This window comes from Opisthorchis viverrini, assembly GCF_000715545.1.
Source record: "Opisthorchis viverrini unplaced genomic scaffold opera_v5_142, whole genome shotgun sequence".
In the NCBI taxonomy this organism is placed as follows: Eukaryota; Metazoa; Platyhelminthes; class Trematoda; order Opisthorchiida; family Opisthorchiidae; genus Opisthorchis; species Opisthorchis viverrini.
In genome coordinates, this window is record NW_008751797.1 from 960,272 (window position 1) to 983,156 (window position 22,885).

The 22,885-nt window shown below is 40.6% G+C and overlaps 2 protein-coding genes across 2 annotated transcripts in view; one reads left to right on the forward strand and one right to left on the reverse strand.

Moving 5' to 3' along the window:
• Window positions 1-22,885, forward strand: part of T265_06661 (hypothetical protein) — a gene marked incomplete at both ends in the record, with an annotated part of 91,873 nt that overhangs the window by 61,201 nt on the left and 7,787 nt on the right. Inside the window, one exon of the mRNA XM_009171981.1 lies at window positions 1,615-1,692. Within this exon, the coding sequence (XP_009170245.1) occupies window positions 1,615-1,692 (78 nt within the window). The remainder of the gene's footprint in view (window positions 1-1,614; window positions 1,693-22,885) is intronic.
• The window catches only part of T265_06660 (hypothetical protein), a gene marked incomplete at both ends in the record, with an annotated part of 87,242 nt that overhangs the window by 58,246 nt on the left and 6,111 nt on the right, over window positions 1-22,885 (reverse strand). The gene's annotated exons all lie outside the window — the stretch shown is intronic.

Consider the following 22,885-nt stretch of genomic DNA (forward strand, 5'->3'; position numbering starts at 1 on the left):
TGCATTGTTCCACACAAACACTTGGCCTCCTCTTAATCGGCGCTGTAGAACAATGAGGCATTTTGAGCCAAAAAACAAGAGGAGATCAAACAAACACCAAAGCTGGCTAGTCACACTGAGAGTAGATCATGTGGTTGTAGTTTTCTTTTTGATGCCCATCATAGACCCCATGGGAGCTACGGTCGACCAAGTTGGGGCTCACAGCACCGACTGTATGCCCATAGTTTGCCACTTCCATTGACTGCTGTTCTTCTCAATGAGGAAAAACAATTGATGCCCATGGGTAAATACGGTACCAGAGAGCATATAAGCGCTACAGCAAGTGCATCCTCCAAAGGTAATGAGCGGATAAGCTTCTTTGAGTGAAACAGCTAGCTAGGCAATGATGTTTGAATATCAATCGATTTTGCTCGTTCCCACTAGGTGACACGAGAATGTTCAGCTTGTAAAGTGCAAGGCAGTGATTTTTTGAAGGTGCTTCGTTGGCCAGCTCATTATTCTGAGCTCCATGTGAATGAGACCTTTAGCACAGCGGCGTAATCGAGTAAGAATAGTGGTGAACCAAAGTCGATCAATGAAGAAGCAGCCCAGCACAAAATAACTATCACACACATGACAACGGTGAAGCAACGTGACTATCGGCAAGATTATCGTGGAAATATATCGGAATAAGACGATACGTAAAGATGAGCCCATATTTTCGTCGCGCATTTTTTACGTATGGTGTTTTTAGCCAGCTGGTCGGAGTGCTGACGTTGTGAAGTTTGAGATTGATATTAGGGGTCTGTGTCATTAAGTTATCATGGATTCTCCACTTCGATCCACAAGAAGAGAAACTATAATGAAAACAGATGTTCCCATAATTATAAATAGTCCAATTCCTATATCATAGATATTTCTTGGTTTGTTTCACACTCAACTACGAATAGTACTACGTGGAAAAACTGCTACGCGGACTTGTGACTGTAAAGGAACAGTAACGAACCTTTTGTGATACCACTCTTCGGTCTCTGTGTACAAAGATATCTGATAAAACTTTTCAAAGCATCATGTTTCCATACTTCATCTGACTGTGTTTCTAATTTAATTTGCAGCCTCAGCCAAAACGACGGATTTTTATTTTTCATTTACCAACATTCTTTATCATATGATATTCCATATTATAAGTACTAGTACTGGTAGTATGTGGTTTTCTCGCGTCTGATCAACCCCATGGGGTTGATTAAGGAACCTGTGGAACGTCTTTGCAGTGTTCGTTTGCAATTACGTGCTAGTCACTGGTGTCCACGCATGTACACAAAGACGCAAGAGGATGTTCAGGTTTTAAAAATAAGATGCCTTTGAGATGTTACTTTCCTGTCTAATGGATAGTAACCGTTTAGTTGGTGCTTGTTAATATACAGCTCCGCGGCGAAGGGTTTTCCTTCTTACACTGGTAATGATATGTTATTGCCTAACATCACAATTGTACTGATGAATACTGTGCACAGGAACCAAATATCAACCGAACTTTGATTGTCTAAACGGTTTCATTCTCACTACAAACGATTGACTGAACTAACTTTAAGTAATCAGACTGCTTGAAGTTCGTGACTTGAGTGTTTCTTCTTCCAGCTATTAACTAAAGCACCAGTGACTTTCAAAAATGGGACCACGACGACCTCGGAGAGTAACGGTGGTGTTCCCCACCAGGTAAGACCTAAAATTCCATTCCTTCAGGGGGTTACTACTTTCACAATAAGCAAAGTACATTTCGCTCTATACTGTGTTCAATACTGTATACGGACAAAATCTAGGGAGTTGTTTGGGTATAGAGGATGCAACGAACATAACCACGAGGGGCTTAACCATGGTTCTGAAGGAAGACAGACAAAGCGATAAAGCACCTGGACATTATGAGCCCAAGTAGATGAGCACAGACAAGAAATCTTCCATGCCCAGTTGAAGGTACGATGTAAAAGAGATTGTGACGGAAACTAATCATAAGGTTGCTAAAAACTCTTCAACAGTTGAGTAATATTATGATGAAGAGTTCCAAATGTGATTCAGGTGAGTCTTATGGGAACACCAAATCGGTATGCAAACGGGTTTATGTGTCGAAGAAGGAGCTAATTAACCAGGGTTTTAAACTCAATTCAAACATTTTCACGGTTATCCTCATACAAATAAATCGTCCATCATTTGATATGCAACAGTAAAATGTGCGAAACTTACTAGAGATATGAGGATTGGGCAACTCTTTTGGAAGCATTACCTGTCAGACACATGTTATGCGATTCTGCAGGCAGTGGAGGCTTAAGACTACGTATTCCTCTGGTGGTTTCTCTTGTGAGATTGCTGTTCCAAAAATTTTGTGAACTTTGCAGTTTGTTGTTTGGATGAATTGATTCTAGCATGACCATCAGACTGGCGATAGTTCACCAAATTCAAGTACCTCCTGGCTCCAAGCACACTGTGATGAAGACTTTTTCCGTCAAGTACCATTACAGAAACTGAGTAAACGGGAGCCTGGTTTATTCACAAATCACGTTGGCGTTCGCACATCTGTTTGTGCGACTGAGTTTCAGGAGGTTCTGTTCAAGCTGATAAGCTATTGTTGACCCATTGCCAATTTTGTGGCACACAGGTCTCCTATGAACAAACAGGTTTATCTTGCTTAGAACTTTAAGCGAGCCAACAGTGACCGGGGGTATAGCTTAGTGCACAAACAGGTGCATTTGGATAACAGAACAAGTCAGCTAGCAATCTACGGCCTTCACTATCATGAGTGCTATCTACATACTCAAAAAATGGTGACACAGGACCCCTTGCATTAAACGAAGATGACCAAAGACTGAGGGATGCATGGCAAATCGAAGTGGCATTTTGATAAGCGGAGAGTGGTCAATCACGAACTTACAGAATAGTAAAAACTTCTTTTCGCTCCTCAGCGCCCCATCGTCAAGCATCCTTCGAAAATCCGCAAGAACTGCCGGTTTACTCAGATAGTTTTGTGAATTGATCATCACTCAAGAGCTAACTTGATTTATCGGAATTATTATGCTTTGGCTGTAGGTGACAGTAATTGCTAAGAAGTTTTCCTGCCAGATATCGATTCTTGAAATACTGTCGTTATCGTCATTTTTGCTGTAAAGTTGGTTAGTTCGGTTTTTTCACTATGCAGTTTTTGGTAAGGGAAAATAAAAAGGGATGATGGTAACTAAAAAGTATGTCTACCTGTCAGATACCAGGATGGGTGAAACAGGCAGTGGACTATTGAATAGCTTTCAGCAACCATATAAACTGCTCTACCCTATTCACTATTACACTGGATTGGTATCCTTCGTTCCCTCTGGTGGTCATCACAAAATCAATCGACTTCAATTCGTTGACAAAGAAAACTGGGCGTAATGTGCTAACAGGGCATTTCAGATCGAACAGTCGTACTAATTGTGAGCACTCTGCTATAGTGAACAAAAACGGTCTCCACCGTGTACGTCACAAATCCAAACGAATATGATGTCTAACGGAAATCAAAATGTTCGCTGTTCTTTCCGTGTATTGCGGTGCCATAAAGGACACAGGTGTTTAACTGAAATACCAGAGTGACCCGTTTGTAAAATTCAATGAGAACTAAGAAATGACACGGCGCAACGCTTGTATACCCAATCCCGAACTTTTAGTGAGGGCGTTGTGTATTGGCGGCATGAGAAAATGTACATCTTTCTGGAAGGTGTGTATTGGTTGTCTAGGGCAAGAAATATGTTGATTAATACAGAAGCAAAAAAGGTGTGCACCAGATATACCACAAACTAAACTAACTTCTTCGTAAAGTTAGCTCCTGACCATGCATAAAGCTGTTTATCTGCATGTGATTGCTTTTAGAGGAAGATGCTACATGCGATACTAGCTCTCATGCCTGCGATATGACTGTGCAATCGGTGGAGTGAATATGTGGACAGCCATTATATTTGATTATTGACTAAATCCTCACTTTACGAACAGGAAACCACATGAACATTGAGGTAAACAACACATCACAAGATATTTGTAGACCGTTCTGGCGTAAATAACGAGCATGTCAGATCACTAAACATGTTGCCTGTTATAACCCTGCCAAACAGAACAATCATCATGCGTTAAGTGAATATGAGTTGCTAATCCGCCAAGAATCTCAGTTAATTTGTTCAGCGTAATAGAATTCCTTTTTTAAATTAAGTTTCTAGCATGGTTTAAATTACCGTCTTACGCCGCAGGCTCCAAATTTGAAGGCGATAACTTTGTTGTTGTCTGAAGAATAACCCATAGAAAACTATCCCCTTAAGGTTGAACGTAACTTACTTCATATCCCAACCAGGGGAAAACTAAGGAATCTTATTCACAGAGTCATCTGTTGGAGGAGAAGTTTTGTGTGAACTGCTACATTTGGCGCGTCTTTTCTCCATTTTCCCAATGTGGTAATCTAATACTTATACCTTATACCACTACAGCCGAAACAGATTACGCAAAAAATAATATGATAGAGCTCGTTATTAGGCATTATCAAAACGCTCTGGTATGTCAGCTAAGGAAACAAAAATTTTCTTTTTGGAAAAATGTTTACACGTCTGTCCAACGCTCTCAAACGTTTCAGTTCAACACATTCTTTGGTCCATAAGCAACAACCCATTTCATGTGCATATGTAAAGGTAAGACAATGGCAGCTGGATCAGTACACCTAATGTAACATGGTGATAAAAATTTATGCATCAATGAGTCGGCAGTTTGACCACGACGACTTCGGAGAGTTCATAACGGTGTTCCCTGCCTAACATTCCATCCCCTCAAGGGGTACTACCTTCAAAATAAGCCAAATACATTTTCATCCATACTGTGTTTTGAGTCGGTTCAACACTGTATGCAGACAAAACCTACCGAGTTGTTTGGATATGGAGTATGAATAACAGGTCAATTGAGTCAGAGAAATCAATACTCGGAAAGATTCCTTGATTGAAGTACTACAAATATTAAATCCGCTTCATCGTTTATAAAGAAGCCCTCGAACAGTACCGGAATCCGCTTCTGATCATTAGAATTTTCGAACCTAGTAAAAAATGCTTCACTTTTCTAAAAATTTAATGCACCGTTTACACAGGTCTGATGAAACTTCTTGAAAATGGGTCTGCACGAGAAGAATGCCGATTTGGCTGCATACAACAGCAAACTCACACAACCTGAATGTGATGGAGCATGAGGCTTTTGGTTCCACATTAAATTACGGTATCGCTGTAAACCCAAATGAAGATCATCTCAAGGCCGTCCTTCAAAAAGACATTACCTACGTCGCTGAGCTTGTTGCACCTATAATGCAAAGATGACTAAATTCGAAATTAGAAGAGGTCTAAAATCACTTTACATATCTTGAAAAATTCAACGGAACCGGATGTGCGACCGCAGGATACCTTAGAATAAGCGAGTTAGGTTTTGCAAACAATTAACACAACGTACCCACTTTTCTCCAGTAATGTTTTGTTTTCATATGCTGTCTGCGAGAAACTATTCGATGTCAGTAGTGTGAGGAGATTTGGAGAGTCATGAATTCGTCCTTTAAGTAGAGTTAATCTGTGCCGAAATATCGACAATTACTATGCTGCTGTTTCATCTTTGTTGGGACTCATCAGCAGTGCTCATCCCACGACTCTCCATAGGCAATTTGAAAACTGAGGCCTCCCGGCAGGTAGGTGCACACTACACCTTTCTGCCAAGGGCGGCTAATTAGCAGTGTAGTTAAATCGCAATTAGACAAGACATAGCGTCACTCGCCTTTCAATCAGGCCCTTAACGTTAGCTGGTAACTTGTTGAATGGTTTCTCAAGTGGCGACTTCACGGATGGCAGGCTCATGCGGATTGTTGGAATTATCTTTTTTTCCTGAATCCCCCATAGGTAATTTTTTGATCGCCCCTGGAGACTTTATGTCAAGCAACGTTTCTTGGTCATACGTTTGTAATTTACTTGTCCCGGCAAAAGTTTGCATAGACCTGCAAACGAAAGCAGGCTTTGATAGACAGTAACCGATCTCACAAAACGACTCTGCTTCCATCAGTATGAAACAATGACTTTGTGGTTCAATAAATATTTGGGGGCGTGACTGATTTTATTGTTTTTGGAATACCTTCTTCAACTAAAAAAGTACGAACAATAATACACACGGAGACAAAATATTATTTGTGGTTTGTAATCTTTGGAAGACTAAAATCCAGCTCACTCGCGAGGCGGGGAAATGATCTGAGGCGTCACACGTACGATTCCCACTCTTTAAAAGCAAAAGATACAACTTCGTCAAATGGAAGCCAAAAGCAAGTTTGATTGCTCTAGTCACTTCTTATATTGTGGGTTGCATCTCCTTAAACGTCCATAGCCGATCAATCCTCACAAATTTCCATTAAGCACATGATTTCTAAAAGTACGAAGCGACTAAGGAGTTCATCATCCTTGCTCGTGACGCACAATGTTTTTAATTTGAATTAAGTATTCAGGAAAGTTGATGCGAAACGTAGCGATTCGATAGACCACTGGGCGATAATATAAATAATGGTAATGTAACCCTATGTTGCCTGTTCACTGCTATGAACTTAAGGATGTTGCAGACCTGTTAACTAAGCATAAGCATGTTAGAAGTGATAAGTGCCGTGCTTTTGATCCACCAGATGGCTGTGTACGAAAACTTGAAAATATCAAGTGTCCGTCTGGGTCAACTTTTTTTACATCGGGACTGCTAATTTTTCGAGCGTCCTTTGTTCGAAACACTGAAACATTTCTTGTTATGACTGCGGGTACGTGTGAATATGTACACAGAGATGTCTCTTGTATCGGAAATCACCTTCACTACAATTTACAGCGTGTTTTTATCCAGCGGCCAGGTAACGCAGAATAGTTGACTGCACCAGCTAAACACGGTTGCCTCACATTTACTGACCCCATTTTTCAGCTACTATTAAAAGTAGCAGTAGTAAACAACAATACCGCTAGCCAATTCGGCAGAGTTGTATCTCGACCATCGCATCGATTTTCGTTAAGAAAAGTTTTTTGTCACCCACAAGGACTTCTTTGACTGCGGTGCACTAATGGACTCACCTGAATTTGTTGTGTGATGAAAAAATGGCGATGATATACTTACTAAGGTGCCGGAAACCTCCATGTGGTCGGTGGGTGCTGGGGATGCACTGTTGTAACATCCGTTGCTACATAACGTCCCACTGACATTTACTAGCAAAATGAACACGCTTCGCAAACCACGGACTTTGACGGACAGCCAAACGAAATAAAAAGGTATATAGTGGATGAGGCTCATAAAACGAATCTTCGACTTGTGGCTTATTATAGCCGCCATCTCGGACGAGTCTTACATAAAACCAAAAAAGCCGAATTCAAAAGCCAAGTTTTATAAAATGCTAAGTGCAGATGACAGTGCACCAATATTACGATGGATTAATTTTTTGATTCAAAACTGTACTAACACATCATGAAATCAAAAGATCCATTGTTAGTAAACCATCTCCTTGTAGACCGTTCATGTTTGCTAAGAACATATACCTCAGGAGACATCACAGTTGACCAAGTTTGAAGATTTAGGCGGTAAAAAATAGGCCATATGTGAAGCCAACGAGCAAACCTTGCTTATTTTTGCATTTTGAAGTAATGAAGTTTATACAACGGGACACGTCAGAGTACAGAGAGCGCCGAACAAACGGAAATGATTTATTACTTTTGGGGTTCGTGGAAATAGCTAATTGAGCAAGAGAACAAATGAGAAAAAAAGTGGAAAAAACTGCATCAAACCTCACCTGTAACCTAAACACCCGGTGAAATTTCGGGATCACGTCTCGGTAATTATCAATCTTTTACAAGAATGAACTACTGATTGGACAATATTATTGGACCATTTGTTAGCAGTCAAAGGATGGGCATTTCCGAGTCGACTGATTTTACTACTAGGAACTAAACTCAATCACTGTCAACATCTTTTTGGTGCTGTTTGACACTGAAATTTATACATCGCACACGAGGTCAGGTCACCGTAAATTAGGCTACCTTGATTGAGTAAAAGGAAGATTCTGGTTTTCGAATCAGTGTGACCATATAAAAAAGATTATGTCAAGTGGACTGACGACTCTCAAGCCTCTATTTTAATCACATCAGTGAAGGGAATTTTGTGCCAGTTTCTTAGGAAACCCCATCAGGTAAATTGTAGACAGTGTCCTGAATGACCTACCACGCATTACTGACAGAATAATTCTGGAGGATTACAAATCAGTATTTCTTACAATAAAGGTGACCAGTTTCCTCTGGAGAATATGGTTTAATGCTCATTTGAGGAGGGTCTGATTCCAGAGGATGAATTCCATGCCGCAACAGAGATAACCAAATTGGGTGCTTTTCGGATGCAAAAATGCTGAATTGTGAACTACAGTTTACTGGAACTATCATTAGTCATCTGCATGATGTCCAGCGGAAAGACGGAAAGACGCTAATAAAAGCTATTAAATTCAGGTTATGTTTTGCAGTAGTAACTATAAGAATTGTAACCGGCTTCGAAGAATTGGATGTGTGATTGCCCGGTTTTGGTACACAACCCATGCTGAAAAATCTAAAATGTTTCACTTCAGTGTACAAAATGCAAGAGAGAAGCCCCAATCCCTAAAATGCCCTTTTTGACTGCAGTGATAATCTCATATTCATGATTTTCCTTCGTGACGGAAATTTCAGTGGCGACTGCATCGGTTTCGGTTGAAGTGGGCCGTGCAATCACTATCACAACACGTGTTCGGCGAAGATACTACAGCTGAGCTTTTAACTCTGTAGACTTAGAGCAGCTTTAAATCCTGGTGGTTCGACTAGCCCATCATGTTTGTCGAAAAAGGAGAATATGTTTGCTGCCGTTTCCAAGTGTGAGTAAAGCGGCCCACAAATAGAAAATAAGATGGTAAGTACTGTTGGAAACTCACAGGACGCTATTTACACAATGTTAAGAAAATGTTTACTAAATGATCTTATTGACAGTCAGCGGCTGGATACAACTAAGTGTATCGTAAACAGCGTTTCGGACCAACTTAGGGTCATTTTTAACATGATTTACAAGCTCCAGTTTGTAACATTTACTAGTGTAAGCTATTCGAATCAGGATGGACGAGACCATACTTTTCGAATTTCGTATTACCCTGAAAGTCAAACTGGAATCTGTTACCACCGCACCAGCTTAAAAAAATAGAAGGGCGCGTAACAATCACTTAAAATGCTTCTAAATAGGCACCACTGGTATACATTCATATATATGCGATAAAGGGGCAATGCTGTAGTAGTAGTCAGAATGTAAGCGCATCGATCTAGGTCCAGATCGGCATGAATCTGAGCTGAAAAAAGTCCGCGGAACTTCTCGCTGTGAGCAGAATGGCTTTTTCGAGGGTATATTTGGCACAATAAGTCGTCAGGGTCATTCGGCAGTTCTATTAGGTTGAGTAAACACCTTCATAAGGAAATCGATTATTATTATGGCTTCGTTGGTATTCTGTGGCGTATAAAAGATAAGCTTCAGAATTTCAACAGAACTAGTGCCTTACTAGAATTCTAGGCATTTTCGTAGAAAGGTTGCTTTAAAACAAACATATTCGACTTTGCATTTGGTGGTAATGTAACCCTTGAAAAAGGTTGATTTATCTTCTATTTAGATTTTACCGCACTGAAATTTCAGCAGTCTCCAAGCCATACTGATGAACTAGCCATCAAAATATCTCTCGTTTGGATGGCTAACAGATATCAAATTCGTATAAAACCTCTTCACTTCCTCTGAGGTGAGTTTTTCTCACCGGAATCGGCTAATCCTGCAGGTGTAACTCGGTGGCTGTTACACCTGTTGTCGGAAAATGTGGTGAAGCATGTGGCTCACACACACCAATGTGTCCGTGTGCGAAAAGCGTGACCGAAAGTTCTACACTGTCCAAGGTTAAATTTTATCAATTGATTAGCTGCGTATGGCCAAAGTGTGTGCGTTATCAGTTCGTGTTTCGCGGTCACGTGCTCCGTCTATAATCAATCGAACAGCCATTGCCACTGGACCGGATATTAGAGACCCATCGTCTACGCTTTGTGCTATTCCACTCTTCAAATGCGACAAATGACTCGTAGTTAGTGATTAGTAAGTCGGCGTGAAGCTCCGTGTGAAACAGTGAAAACTATACAGCCTGAAGTATTCGACCTATCTATATCTAGCAGAAGAAGCGATGGTCTTCTGAATTAGTATCGGATGATTTCTGTAGCCTTCGAAAGTTGCTACTTAGATAACGCTAATGAGTTTAGTGGCCATCTGGGGGATACCTGGAAATGGCACAAAATGTTAGGCTGAAATGTGTTTTATGAAACTGGAATTAACTTATAAACAAACTTACCACAAGGGGGACAACTCGCCATTTTACAGTACCGATGAGCTTAAACTAATCCAAATACTCGAGTCCAGAAAAATGGATATCGTTAGTAATCAACTACTGGAAGGACCAGTGGCACTTAGTGTATCTGAAAGAAAGTGAATGCATTGTTCGACACCACTCCATCGGATTTTGTCGAACAGATTCAGAACGACAGTTTAAAACAAACCCGCATCCAGTAGGAGCTGTTGTCTATAAAACTCTGAATCTAAAGGGACAACGGTCTGCTACATGGATGAACGCAGTGTCGCTGCGTTGACCAAAGTTCTCCGAAGCTGTGAGGGACTTTGTGAGCTAACTCGGATTCTTGGGCCATTCGTTTTCGTGCATGACGAAACAGAGGTTTACTAAGTGAATATTTCTACACCGGTGAACACATTGTCTTGGTACTGATCTCAGGATGTAAGTGGCAAGGCTGGAATGGATGTAAAATTTCATTCGTCTGTGCATACTCGGAGAAAGAATGCTTGATGTGTAGCGCTAAGATCTATACATGATAGAAGAATTTACACACTGGATTTCACTGAGACTAATAACCTGCGGTGTTCAATCCACTGTGCCACTGTCAGCCTGTATAGAGCTTTGCAATTTAATTTGGATATTGGATTCTGATTGGTGCTGTTGACTACAACCCTTTAAGGCCATTGATCACACATTCGTACCTAAAGTTGGTAAAAACAAAAATCACAGACGAGTATATCGATGATGCATCAAAACGCTTTAGCAGTCCTGTACAGCCGACTTTCGGGATATGCACAGCTGTGCTGAACCGATAGCGTAATTAACTAACAATACAGAAAGCTTTATCTCTCCACACAAGTGAACGTAAGTTTAGTTCCCCAGCGTACTAGCTCCAGAAGCCGAAGAACTCTAAGGCCCCGATAAAATACCCAGCAGAATGCATTCTCAGCTACGGGACTAGTTCGGAGCCCAGTTACCACGCAGCTTGAAAGAAGCACGAGGAGGATTCTGTCATCAGAATATCCAAACCAGAATGACAAACACTGTTGATGTTAGCGCAGACCACTCGGTTGTGATGAGACAGTTATCTGAGTGAATGTATTGATCTAAGTTGCGTCAATCCAACCAACTGTTAGCGACGTAAATTAGCTTCAGAAAAATCGATTCATAAAATCACCACCAGAAATACTGGTTAGTAGTGCGACACATGTTCTAGGAGCATTGTGTGCCTGTCATTACAATCAAGTGCCATTAATCCTCCGAACATTCACGAAATTCCTACTCCGCAGGGATAGGAAAAATTATCCACGAATGCACAATGCAAAAACCAAATGATAACTACCTATTTTACTCAGCTATTCAGAAAGGGTTACATTGACTTTCATCGAGAAGACCTCTAGATAGTCGGGCAACTTGAAAAAGTGCAAGCTGGAAAACTGGTTGACCACCTAAATGGCGAGAAGTTGACGTATCCAGGGAATGTATTGGGTTCATAACCCGAAAGCAGTTTGGTTTGAAAATGCTGTCAGCAAGGTGGGTGACTTGGTGTTTGAATGCTAACGAGAAATGACATCCAATCGATTGAATTCGATTTTAGTGCAATTCCAGCGAGATCGTGCTAATTTTTAAAGCGACTTATTGCTATTCAGGCAACATGATCAGAGTGATCATTCTTGGGGTTCAATAATGGTCACAGTAATGGCAGCCCTCAGGTTCTCCAAGATCAAAGAAATGCCGGAATCAAAAGTCATCAGGACAAGCCATTCAACCAGTGATTTGGAACTAGGAGGGTGGTGTCATGACTAACTACCTCCCAGTGGGTAAGCGTGATGAAGAAAATGATTTTGACATATTCTGTAGCGAATTAAGTAAGCACTGAAATGGAGGCGAATAGGGAATTTGGGGCAAACCAACCACCATTTGGATTCAAGGCTCGGCACTGTCATTGTTTGATACAGAACGTACTCGAATATCCACCGAACTGAGTGAATAGATACCACCAAGTATATTACGTTACCTAGTGTTTTCAACTAGGTGTACTTACATCCATCCATTTTGTTATGTCGGCAAAATCAGCCACATAAGGTGTACGACGGAACAACTTGGTGCACGAACCAGTAAAAGTTTCCCAAAATATCTCCGGGACATAGTCCAATAGCGCAACGCGGCTTTGTCGTCTTTTGTTGAGGTGAGTATTGGTACCTTTATCAACGAAAATAGATAAGCTACCTATTGCGAAATCTGCCACAAATAACCGGGTTAGATCTTTCTTAATATATGAATGGGTTTAGTGGCTAGTTTAGCATGATAGACAGCCACAATTTATCTTGTATCTGTTGCTGAAGTTAAGTAGTTGAACGTTTTAGAGGTATTCTTTTTTTACAAGTAGTTTTTTGTGCATGTTTATAAGTTGATTGATATGCCATGTGCATACTTTGCTAACACGCATGTGTTTTTCTTCATACCCAGCAGCAGCTACCTCCTAACATTATTTTGATCGATTTTAACCGCATACCCACTTTAAGAGTTCATATGACTTAGCTTCCCCTTCTAAGACTACTCAGCCATAGCCTAGTAAGAACATATTTGACTGAATTCTTGACTTAACAGCTGTACAAATATCACTGAAGTCAGAAGCTGGGCTGAGTTTGAATTCCATACTAGGCCACCTTGAATTCTTCCTCGGATATTTTAAAATGACCGTACTGCGGAAGCATTTCGGAGATTGGCTCCTGATGGTCGTGTACATTCCCCAAAGACATAGAACATCTCGAACTGGTTCACGATACTTGTTAGAGGAACCGTTAAGACTAATGCTATGAGCAAATGTTAGCACACTGACGCCTTACAACCCTACGACAGGATCAAGCAAGAAAACAGCTGGCGTAATCACAGTTCTCAAAAAGGCAACTATAATGAGGCATTACATATTGTGGAGAATGAGGAGCCGTACTCAAAAAGTGTAACATTGAGGTACCGTTATAAGAGTTCTGCTCTTTCTGTTCAACCTGCTGGGGCAAATCAAACGACTTAGCGTCCAGGGCTATTGTAGTTCAGAATGTCAGTTTGAACATCACTCAGCATATTTAATTGAGTGATTTGCAAGTGCTCGGAATTCACGATTGATGTCAGGGTGAACTGGGTTACGGATTAGACAGAATTTACTTATTAAAACAGTTCCAAGTTAAGGCGTTCTTTAAGGGACAAATCACTACTCACAAGTCAAAACTTCCTATTGTGCGAAAACCGTTGAATTATTTGTTATTCAGCGGTACACGTAACCAGTTCTGGATTTGGGAATAGTCTAAAGGTTGTTTTCAATGAGAAGAGGTGATTGGGCAAAATTATAACATCAAGTCTAAGTTGACCAAACCTTCGTGCTGTTCTGTACTATACGTCTATGATGCATGGGTCGACAATTTCTGGACCTAAAGTTGTTGGTCTCACATGATAGTGAGTGTGAAATGGATTGATGACTCAGTTGCATCGATCTACACAACCTTCATACGGCTCCGCGGAGAAAATCGCTTAAGTAAAGCTCTCGGAAGTTAGCCTAAAATAATTTTATTCAGCCCAGCCAAAGCCATTGAAACTGTAATCTTTATCGAATACATACGGTTATAAAAACGCAGATATAGGGCTGAAGTAAGGCAGTCTGTATGTGTTAGAAGCTGGCACTTGTTAATGTGGAGAAAAAGAAGTACGGAGCTGATGTGCTGTACAGCCGCATGCTGCCATACAATACATGAGAGGTCATAGTGAACACTGTAGCAGAGAATGTTAACCAAATGATAGTGTCTCGTGCATGTCTGGAACTTGCGAAAAGAACACTTTGCAAAATGTAGTGCCCTTTCATTCAGGTTACTCACCTGTGACAGATGTGATTATTCACCTAGAGGAAAAAGCACTAGAAGAAAAAGACGTGTCTGCTTGGGTTTATTCCGTCATCAAAATATTCATACTTAAAATAGCATTCCAGATAGGAAAAATTGAAGGAAATATTCCTTGGGTGAACTTTTTCCTATCAGCGCACTCATTGAGGATACCAACTTCAGAAAACCGTACGGCAGGGATCTTCGGAAGCTGCAAATAACCAAATAAACCCCCATAAACCGCACCTAAAATCAATGTTTGATATACTGGTTTACGATCAAAGAAAAATAACCTTGATCCCTGGAAATACTTTTGAATATATTTTCGATAAAAGCAGGAACCCAAAGTTTAATTTGGCTTGATCGAATGTGTTTTGCTGCCGTGAAATACGGTATTCGAACTGATTCTGGGAACTAGGATTACGTAGATTAAGAAAACCTCAACGAAGACGAGTTATTAATGACCGTGATTGTTTTTGTACTACTGGATAACATCTTCAGCCTTGGCCAGTAGCACCAAATAAACTATTTTGTGCTCACCTAGATAACATCATCTGATAGGATACATTCAGTTTCATCATTACGATGCACTTATGTATATGCAAGATGGCGATTAGCTGGAGCATTCGCGCGGTTAGCAGCGTTAACAAGCAGCCGTGGTTTGCCCAATCGGATGTAGATGGGCCGTAGGTGGATCAGATTAGTTCCCATGCCATGAAGAAAGAAACCGTCTAAAAATTTTTGACAAGATTACTGGATGTTGTTCTGATCGGAGGATGGTATCCGCCATCCGAATATTATTTCGGAGTGAAATGAAATTAGACTATTTTTCAATAGAACGTCTACTTCCACCTGGTGCGTTTAGATCAAGGTAAGAAATACCCACACATCACATGACTAAAGCTTACTTCATATTGGAACAATCATGAAAAATTCAACAACCAAAAATTCCATTGTCAACAGAATAACCAAATTTCCTTTCCGTTTTACAAAATATCCAAACCGCTGACAAAGACATGTAAGCCATGTTAACCATGAATTTTGTTTTTTGCCTGACTACATATCCCAGGCTTGCTCCATTATACCAACCCCTTCCACAACATTTGCAGAGAACAGGCAACTAAACACAAAGTTATCAAACAAGGTTAAACACCAAAGGGAATATTCAGTCTTGGAAAATTAAACCCATTTGTGCAATAATTTGGTTTTCATGGGAGACTCAACCGAATCGCTCTTTAATGATATTCTCCAACTGAATAGGGTGCACAAATGACGCGTCATGCTTCCGTTGGTACGATATTGGTGGTATACCTTCATATAGGAAACTAAAGGTTGTTCAAAACTATTCAACGGGGGTCTTTTGTGATTAGCTTCCTTTATGAGAGTATTCGGTCTTTCCTGAGACCAGTCTCACTCGCTCTGATACTAGGTCATAGTCAAGTGTAAAACGCTGTTCTTATTTCTTCCAAGACATGGCCCGCCTTTTTGGGAGCTTCTTTCTGGAGAACGTCGATTAAAAATTACAGGACCAAGAATAATAATGGAATGTTGAATCACTGCTTCTTTTGGCGACAAAATTATTCCGAGTTTAAGCAGAATATTGAGTACAAGAAACCACCATCGAAATTGAACGCATGGGTGGATGGTCTCCGGTTTATACTAGCACACCAACACAAACAGGCGCACATGCTGCCTACGTGTAAATCTCCATACTGTTTACACAACATGTGGCACGAGGGTCGCACAATACGGGTCGATTGCTTCAAACCTGCTGTACGTGTGTATCAGTTGCTAGCTGTCAGTAGAAGTGAATTTAATTGCCCGTCTACCGTATTGGTACAAGGTAGCTTCGTACCAACTAAATGACAATGTTTAATGCCCCTGTCGAATGGTTGTACCAGAGCGCTTTAGCCGAATATCAAGTGAAGTGTGGGTCTGACTGAACAGTTTGCCGAACGTGTTACTATCGTTTGTAGGGCCGGACGGTTTGTCAGGACGGAAAGACGGGTGTTTAAATGAGGGTAAGTAGGTTAGGATGTAGGAAGAACAATCGGGTTTGCTTATTTTGCTGCTGTCCATCGTAATGACTGAACCTTACAAACACGATGGCCCAAAATGCACTTGCTACACAACTGGCAATTAAAACCTCATTTACTTTCAGTTACTTGTTAGTGTTTGAATTATACTGCAGCAGCAAGTTGTACTACCATGTTCAAAAAGAGAATCTGAGTAACAGGTTAACGGAAAGATATGTACCGCGACAAGTTTGAAGTAAAATGTAAAACGCACCCTACTGTCTAACCTAACGGTAGTGATGAGCTCTTCACCATTAGGTGTTGCTCCAATGATGGATAGGTATTTGTATTGCATAAATCAAACACATCACACTAGCCAGAAGTGTCAATCAGCTGAATTCAACCCACTGAGATATTCGAAGGAAAGCTAATTGGAACAACAGCAGCGAGTTCCATACTGTGCAAGCTATACATCATGACAGGGTCGTGAGAGCAGACGAACAGCCCTCTATTGTGTATGAAACGGTTAGATATCACGCTGAGGAATGTCGAATTTAAGAGCGTATTCTGGTTGCACACTCTTTTGACCATCTCACATACGCCGTGAGATGAAGGACTTCAATTTTTTTCCTGACCTCTCTTGCCTGATGATCTTGGGGTCATTTTCTAGATTTAAAATGTTATATTTAAGGCCCTCATGGATTCTTCTTTCCCGTGAAGTGTTTTCAGCTTTTAGCCTCTACTGGTTCTTCTCGACTTACTTCGTTGACTCTGTTTAGATAATTATAAGCCTCTTTATCTTAGATAAAAAAATCCGTGTCTGAAAATTCCCCCAGAAGCAATAAAAGTTTTGTCGTGTGTGGAACTGGCCCTAATTCAGTTTACTTAGGTCTCCGAATGTTACACACGGCTGAAGTCGTTCCGGAGGCACCTACCTGATGCACCCCCAATAATGATTAGGGCTTTTTCACTTTGGGACAGTCATCCACTGTCTAACTCCACAATGAAAAGGATTCGGCTGGAGGATGAGTCTGTGCTAAAAACATTGACAGCGTCAATCATAAGCAACTCTTAAGCTATCCTTTCATAAGTTCATAAGCAATTTTTTCCGTGTCCACGGCTTTTGGTCATCGAGTATTTCCCAAATGGAATTCATCCAACTGACCATATTCGGGACGAACACCCACAGCCACAGTTCAATGGGACAACTGAGTAAGCTCTAATCCAGATATTCAGGTTATAACGTATTTACATTATATAGTATTGCATACACATTGAAGAAAGCGTACATTGAGGCAACCCATAAGCAGTCACCAGAAACGTCGCAAGCAGACTTATCCAAAATACACTTTCCTCTCAAACCACCTACCGAAAAAAACGTTCAATCCATCGCAGGTGTTTGCTTTGCGTTTTCGCGCCGTGCGAATGTTTTCACCGCCCAGTCAGCACTTTCTGTTGTACGGCTTGTGCAATTATGGACTTTTTGACATGTACAGTTAACCAAATGCCCTGAGTTGTTTCAAAACGATCATCGTCTACATGGGACAACTTCAGCCGCATAACAACGTGACTTTTTATTTCTTCTGTTTAAAACCAAAGTCTGAGCCCAGTTTTATGGCTGCGAGTCAGATGATCCCTAGGGAGTAGCAAATATGTTAGGAGGCGAATTAATTATGATAACTAGTTTGTGGCACTTTAATTACACAGGCTCGACAGATCGGTTCCATTACTTGGTTAATGAATTACCTTTTCCTTTTTCATCGGCAAAGACTAACAAACAGACTAAGCAGTCTCGAAGAAATAACTTTGCTTTTTGTAACATGCTCGTATTGCAATCCACAAAACAAAGAGAGGCTTGATTGTAGTGTAAGAGATTCGGTTGACAGCTATTCCACTTCTGAATTTTACTCTGATTCATCGATCTTATCAACATTCAAAGAAAAGTGTTGAACAATGATACATTAGATCCTCTAATGCAAAACCGAGTTTTACACACCAAGTACATTCTATGTGTAGCGAAAGTGTGATCATCACTAGCTGGAAGAATCAACGATCATTAAGCCTCTTATTTTGCGTGTGGTATTCATTAAATTGTTTTTTTATATTATATTCTGATTTTACATGTACTTGTGAACCACTCCAGATAAGGAATTCTCGCTCAGAATGCAGCCAAAACAGCACGAATGTGAGTTGAATTCACTGGAGGCTGTGTTGTTGCGGATAGTTTTTGACACGGGTCACAAAACAGACACTGTATGTGGCATAATGGCAATTCAAAAGCAAGCTACTTCTCAGATGCCTAAAATTTTTCTTGGACCGCGAATATCTAGAAAAATAAAATGGACTGCGCTGGACATATTGCTTTTCCCTGAAAAGCAAGTTCCAGGAAAATCTGCCCATCAGTGGTGAAGCTCCATCAAGTTCGCCAGCTTAACATTAAAAATTAGAAGCACCACAGAAATATCGCATACAACGACACATATTTTGACTGTGAATTTTGAATGTGAATAGGACTCGAATATTTTCCTACAATAGGAAGAAAGCTGCACACGCGCTTTTATTGGTTCATAGCTTCCTAATGACATTGCAGCTGAAGCGTGCTGAGTATACTATATTTCAAAAGACGTGGACATTTAACGCTAGAAAACTTATTGTGGGATATTTACGAATACTCTCGTTTCAGCACATTTTTGACGTAAGCGGACAAAAAAATTGTGAGCGGCTCGATCAAATTTCTACCGCTGAATGGTCATGTAAACGCATCAAAACTCATAATTACAAAAGACTAAACAAAACCTTCGACACTGCAGACGATTATCAAGCACTGGTCAACTACTCGCCAATGGCGAATTATCTCTTAGAAAGCACACAATAAATTTTTAAAACATGTGGGAGATTTAGGAAATCGCGGCCTACACCACGGTGGTTGATAATCAAAAATGTGGAAATCGCATGGAAAAGCATCCTGATGTGAATAGTATGAACAGCATATAGTCAAAGAAAGTGCAACAAGCGGTTTTTGGACACTCCGAACTAAAATTCATTATCCAAAAGAAATAATGAATAAAAGTGATCTAGTTCCAAAGCAGAAATCCCAACTCGGACATCTAACGTGACCTTTCACATTCAATCTCCAAATAGTAGTAATAACTCATCTACTGGGAACACCAAAACTTAAGAAAAAGATATTGAGGAAGAGTCTTGAAATCGTATGAACTGAACAAGATGAGATGAACCCTCAAATCATTCTCCCGAATCGATCAATTTATCCCTTGTTTGATCACATAACTATCAAAAAGCACACGCAAAACCCCTGACTGGGGACAGCGGAGTGCACAAGGTATCAGACTACTGACCCATAGATTAGTGGATCAAACGGAACCCTGACTTCTTGATTGTTCCTTTGTAGGTTTAGACAGACTGCTGGTGACACGGTCCATTAAGGTGCCCAGGAAGCTGCTCACTAGGAGTACACTGTAACCTAACGATTATCACTATTTTCACCTGGTTGACATCCAATACTGATCAGTCTTGATAGCATGTAACTTTCAGGTATACTTCGGAAGAGAACAGTAAGTTGACACGATTTTCCGCGATTTGTTAAAGCCTATTATATTTTGAAAGCACATGCTAACTTAAAAATATAAAAGATGAGTGATTTTGACCGCATATGTTCATCCATAGTTAAGCACCTTAGTGTATGTACTTAAAATGTTGCTAGGAAGTGGAACAAAGCAAACGCTACGCAGACTAAACGACACTATTCTTAAGGTGGACTCGATCATGCAACCCCACGATTATTCAGTGAGTTACCGCGAAGTTGCCAAGGTTAGACTTAATTGTGCAATATGCAACCAATCTACAAGGGCTCATGAGTACCGCAACGGTTGATTACGTGCAACAAACACGTGTCGAAGATAAGCTAAATTATTGGATAGGTGACTCCTTTACTTCGGACAAGACGAAATGCTTCGACGCACAAGCAACACGCGTTTGAAACATCTGGTTAAAAATGAGAATCCTCCAAATTAGTACTTAAAGCATTAAACAGTTCAGTGTTCCAGAAAACTTTTGAAACCTCGGAGCAGGTATTTTGCATGCATGGTCTTCAATATGACGTTGCCCTAAGGTTCAAGTGTTTTGTGTCAGTCTTCAGACCAGAAATACTTTAGAGAATGCATGCTTGGACAGGGTTGAGAACCATTGGTGATAAGCGATCATTGACGGCGTTAGCGTGATAAGCATCAAATAGGAAATATCCAAAGGATCACCAGCTTTCATTACAAGGCCCTTATTAGTGAAAGATTCTGAGCCTTACGTACATTAACACACTTTTCGAGTCTTTGCAAATATAAGATCAACAAAATTCATCCCTAGAATTACTGTCTGCTGAGCAGTTCAATGATGTGCTGCGGACAAATGAATAAACCCCTGTATGTCAGTTGTCATCCAAGAACCCTTCAATATAGTTTTGTGATATAAGGCCTACGAAAAAAGCACACACAAGTTTTGTATGTTACATACCAATGCCTTATGTTCCCTCAGAGCAGCTACTTGTGATGGGTAGGTATCCGAGCAGTATGTTTTGTTGTTGTAAATTCACTTTGCGTCTCTTGAAAAGCAAGTTTTGTATATACCAATGCCTTATGTTCCCTCAGAGCAGCTACTTGTGATGGGTAGGTATCCGAGCAGTATGTTTTGTTGTTGTAAATTAAATTCACGTCTCTTGAAAAGGGAGATATGTTGCGGAATTTGTGGAGTTGCTTTGTAGCATTTGCTTGGATTTGAGCAATGAATGATCGGAGTCAGTGAATATTCAGGAAAGTTCAACGAAGACGCGTTTAGGGGAAGATGGATGTTCAGTTTTTGTAAATAATATGCGAATGGGAGATTTGCTTCCATGTCCAATAGTCTGTAACTGGTCAGTTGGTGTTTCCTTCTTATTTAGTTTTTTTTTAAGAATCTTTCTCGGAGCGATAGCTTAATTGAAGAACTTTGCTGTAATTTCATTGGTCGGTTCAATCTGTGGCCCATATTGCTTGACATCCGACTGACTGGTTGAATGGCTTCTATTGGTTAGATTTCTGTTAATCTCTGACTGGTCCCATCTGTCTTCTTTTTATCACACTGACGATCCAGACGCCCTTCCTATTCCTATTTGTCTTTCTGAGTTTCGCCTAGCCCGTTTTCGGTCTGTGTTAGGTGGGCTGGCTGATCTTGTTTCCCCGAAATCTGTCTCATAGCAACTGATCTCTTTGTATGTGACCGACAAACCATCCTGACGTTCACCTCGATCCTTCGATTTTATGGTTACGGGCGTATTCTGGTCAGTTTCATTCAGCCACCTCTATGTTTCTTGTACAAGTTCCTCTTCTGTTTTTTTGAGGTCGGTAGTCCCGGAGTTCATAGGTCCTTCGCAGATTGTAGACTAGACCAGTTGCAATTCGTTGTTCTTGGCGTCCTTCGTAAAATACCACGTTTCCATGAATTCACGTCTATTCTTTTCTCTTATCCGCGATAGCATGTACACATTGTTCCAGTCTAATTCCTTCTGGTTTTCGTGCATAGTGATGAGGGATAACCGAACTCGCCTTTCGGTAGCAAGTGTGTGTTTATGAAGCGAAAAACCTTTTTCCTGTTTACTTCACGTAGTGATTATTTAGACAGAGTTGGCGGTAAAACGTTACCGGAAGAAGTCTGCAAAGAAATCGGCATCTACCTGATTTACATTGAGTCTTGATAATTTAGTATGGCTTACTTAATACGCCGGTGAAATGTGTGGAGATGCGCACAGTTCTAGTCGTCTCACAAGTAGAATTATTCAAGTAGTATATTGGTATACGCTGAGAATAGTTTCAAAGAGGATATAAAAACTTGTCTCTGCAAGGAGAGAGAAGCTAAATGTTTGCTTCCCAGGATAAGAGTGCAACGCATCTTTCCCAAAATTTGTCCTTTAGAGAGCCAGAGTTTAAAAATTTATTAACTAGTTTCATTAGATAACCCTATAGTGTCAAGTAATATCGAATAATGGTAGTACGAAATTATAGAAGTAAATGGCATTTGCGTCACTCCAAAAGGGTTATTGACAACCACTGATCGTCCATTAGGAATTAACGCCCATTGCTTGTTTTCGCCCAATTTTGTCAACAAGATCAGTGGTTTGTAAGGAAAATATCACCCCTCCGGACCATTTTGAGGTTTTTGGAACTGATAGAATCGCAAGACGCGGCATCAGGCGTCAGTTCTGAACCAGGCGTTGGGGATCGGTAGCCTTCAATAGAGAATTGGCTCAATTATCCATTAGCTATGATATGTGCCATACTGATAAATAAAACAATAGGCAACTTGTCGTAACATCAAACGGTCTTCCTTAAACGGGAGGCAAATGTAAACTGGTTTCCTTCCAGCTGTGGCTTTGATGATATTTGCTTCCTCCCTGTTCAAATGCATTGTAATAAACTTGTCGGGGAGATATGCCGACCGATCTACCGAACAGAAGACTTTCCACCATTCTGAACAAAGTTTTTCCGGCTGCACCAGTCCGAATCTGGCTCACCGGTAATCGTTTGTGCCCCTGTAATCTCAAGGATAGAGTGCCT